The 3,120-nt window shown below is 45.9% G+C and overlaps 1 protein-coding gene across 1 annotated transcript in view; it reads left to right on the top strand.

Annotated features, from left to right (window-relative positions):
* The first annotated feature begins 200 nt into the window (after positions 1 to 200).
* tgfb1a (transforming growth factor, beta 1a) overlaps positions 201 to 3,120 on the top strand; it is an 11,970-nt gene continuing 9,050 nt past the window's right edge. The window contains exons 1-2 of the mRNA XM_032509803.1: positions 201 to 574; positions 1,904 to 2,372. Of these exons, the coding sequence (XP_032365694.1) occupies positions 2,048 to 2,372 (325 nt within the window). The 5' untranslated portion in view covers positions 201 to 574; positions 1,904 to 2,047. The remainder of the gene's footprint in view (positions 575 to 1,903; positions 2,373 to 3,120) is intronic.

Raw genomic sequence — 3,120 nt, 5'->3', positions numbered from 1 at the left:
CTTTTAGACATGCTGTGGCTCAGTTCTTTGGCCTGGCAGGCATTTACCTTCACAGCCACCAGGTAAATGTGGCAGTCAGTTGGTGGGACAGTAGTGCCACACAGGGCTTGTTGACATGTCAGTCATCACTGTCTCAGTGGCAGACAGGGCCAGAGTGTGAGAGAGCTGGTGCCATTCAGCGTGCTCAGCTCCTGGCTTCCTGATGTGGACAGAAGTCAGGCAGCAGAGCTTTGTTAAACAGCAGATGTTTTACACTGCGTCCGTTACCCTCATTTCCTGGGCGGAGAGCTCCTCGCTCTATTAGACGAGTAACAGGAACCAGAAAAAAAGAGTTAGAGAGAGAGAGAGAGAGAGAGAGAGAGAAGCTAGCTGAGCTTGGAGCTCCCACAAATCACTTTGTCACCAGCAAGCTCTGACAAGCACCAGGAGAGAGGGAGCGCACAGGGAGAAAGGGAGAGAGACGGGGAGTTAAATAGAGGTGCAAATAGGGTGCTGTGTCAGAGAAGACTCAAGAAGGGAGGTGTGATGAAATTGCAGAGGGCATAACTGAGGTGATACCGATGGATGGATAGAGGCAAGAGACAAGACTACAATCTGATTCTCAAAACACTGTGATCTAAGAGGGACTGTTACTCCTGCTGTTGTGGCTGCTGCTGGGTCTGGATGCTACTCATTTAGAGAGGTGTGTCAAACTTAACATTTTGTTACAGGAGGACAGCGTTTGATTGACAGACATTGCTGTATTTATTATCTTCTGATAACATCCCTCGCTTGAGCGGTTTCCATCTCTGGCTCGATACACTGAGATCCCATCATTGTGTTTGAGAATGAAGACACAGTTACAGAGACAGCTGCTTTATGTGTAAAGTAGGCATGAATCGGAGGCGTTGAAAGCATTCTCTGGCGAACTTCAGCTGTACACAGATCACATGCTGTTGTTGCTAAAAAAGAGGTAGTCAGAACAGAGAGCGATACAAGTTTATCAGATGTTTTTTTTTCTGTGGGGACATTTCTTGATGGCTTGACTGCATACATGTAGGTATGTCAACTGGTGCTGAATAAGTTTGTGCAATTTTTAATTACTATAATATACTTTCTTTGCACCGTGGATATCTGATCAACTCTGGGTTGACTCAAAGCCCCTGGGGTCATCTTATCAAACTTAAAAAAACAGAGAAATACGTATCTTTGCTATTTTCTCTTTCTCTGAGACATTTAGGGAGGGCCTGTTTGACACATCCATGTACAGGTCAGTTCTGAATCATCGGTGAAGAGGCCTTGTGGGTCAACGAGGACAGGAAGCAGTGTCAGCTGAAAAGATAGGGAGCACGTTGGGTTCTGCCAGAACCACTTTTCATTTTGCTGTGTTGTACAGATCCCTTTCCATTCACTCGTCTCTGGGGACATGTAAAGAGAGACTGCCTGGTGAGCAACACAGCCTTGAGCTGACACGTGGAGGTTTACTTGCTTTGAGTAAGACAGGATTTTATTTAATATTGTGGGTGGAGGCTTGAAATCATATCACAAGTTGGTCTGTGAACACAGAACCAGCTCTGTTTAGAATTTGAGTGTTGGTAGATGTTTTTGAACTCACTGAGTATCTTCTGAGTCTTGGGGGCACTGTCTGTGTACATGTTTGGCCGGGCTCTGTTAGCATTTGACAGCTCCGCATTGGACTCATATCACCGTCTGGGACGTCATTGTGTTACCTGTGTGGCTGAGTCAGAGGTTGGCTCATCACTCGACGTCTGTCTGCCCACTCGGATTCTCTCCAACTGCTTCTATGCAAAGAAGACCCAAGTGTTAGGTGGTTTTTACAGCAGCAGCGGCAGCGGTGGCATCAATAGTCCCGAACTTTGAGGACTTTCCACATTGCTTTAATTGTTCTGTTGTGTGTCAACAGCTTGCGTCACTCACACCTCTCCACAGAGGGATTCACTGTGCCCTAAGCATCCTCAGTCGGAGGAAAGGCATTGAAAGAAAAGGTGAGGGAGGATTTGCCAAGAACCAAAGCGCATAAGAGGTTGCAAACCGTCAGGTTGGCACCATGAAGCTGGCGTTGTTAATGCTCATGGCTGTGTACACGGTGGGCAACGTAAGTGGTATGTCTACATGTAAGACGCTGGACCTGGAGATGGTGAAGAAAAAGCGCATCGAGGCCATCAGGAGCCAGATCCTCAGCAAACTGCGATTGCCGAAAGAGCCAGATCAGGAAGGAGATGAGGAGGAAATCCCTACCCCCCTGCTGTCCCTCTACAACAGCACCAAGGAGATGCTGATGGAGCAGCAGATCGAGGGACACAAAAACATCTCAACTGAACAGGAGGAAGAGGAGTACTTTGCCAAGGTGCTGCACAAGTTCAACATGACCGGTAAGTATCAAATAACTCACACAGATATACATCAGTCATGGACGCCCATTGTCGAGAATGGGGGAAATTGCTGATGGCTTAACTACAGCACTAAGAATGTCAAGTCAAAGTAGGAGTGTGATTTATGCTCCAACGTTTACAGGCACTTGGTCTGGGAAAATCTGGGAAAATGACAGGTGTTCTTTGAAACGAGAACTACTGTATACACCAAGGCATTTTGTCAAAGCCAATATGTCATCCACCCCAATTCAGCATAAATAAGCCAAGGCACAATAGGTATAGACTAATAGAGAAATGATCCCTCTCATATGGTAGTGTCTGTATCTGTAGAGACCCTGTCTTCTGCCTGCATGTTCTCACTTTGCTGTGTTCAGGACGTTTATGGGCGTTAAAATAGCAACCAGGTGCCAGATTGTAAGCACCCATCTAACAGAAAACTTTGAAAATATACTGCAAATGAAGCAAGGCTAAACGCCAAGCTCGATCCAAAAATGAGAGTACGGGTGCGGTCACACACGGGCAATATTTACATTGGCAAATATTCACCTCTATTTTATTCTATAGTCTCTGGTTCCAGTGGAAAAGCAAATTCGCATCGCACAGAGTTCTTTGAACTTTGACGGGCAAAGTGGGAGTCTCAACGGATATAAAGATGTGTATGTGGTTAATCTCACTTGGCTGAAGTTCGGTAAAAAAAACTCATGCGAATAAAACTAGTAAAAGAGTGTTTCCATCCAACGGCTTTAAA

This window comes from Etheostoma spectabile, chromosome 3 (assembly GCF_008692095.1).
Source record: "Etheostoma spectabile isolate EspeVRDwgs_2016 chromosome 3, UIUC_Espe_1.0, whole genome shotgun sequence".
Taxonomy (NCBI): Eukaryota; Metazoa; Chordata; class Actinopteri; order Perciformes; family Percidae; genus Etheostoma; species Etheostoma spectabile.
Note: the sequence above shows the minus strand (reverse complement) of the source record. Positions and strands in the feature narration are given on the sequence as shown.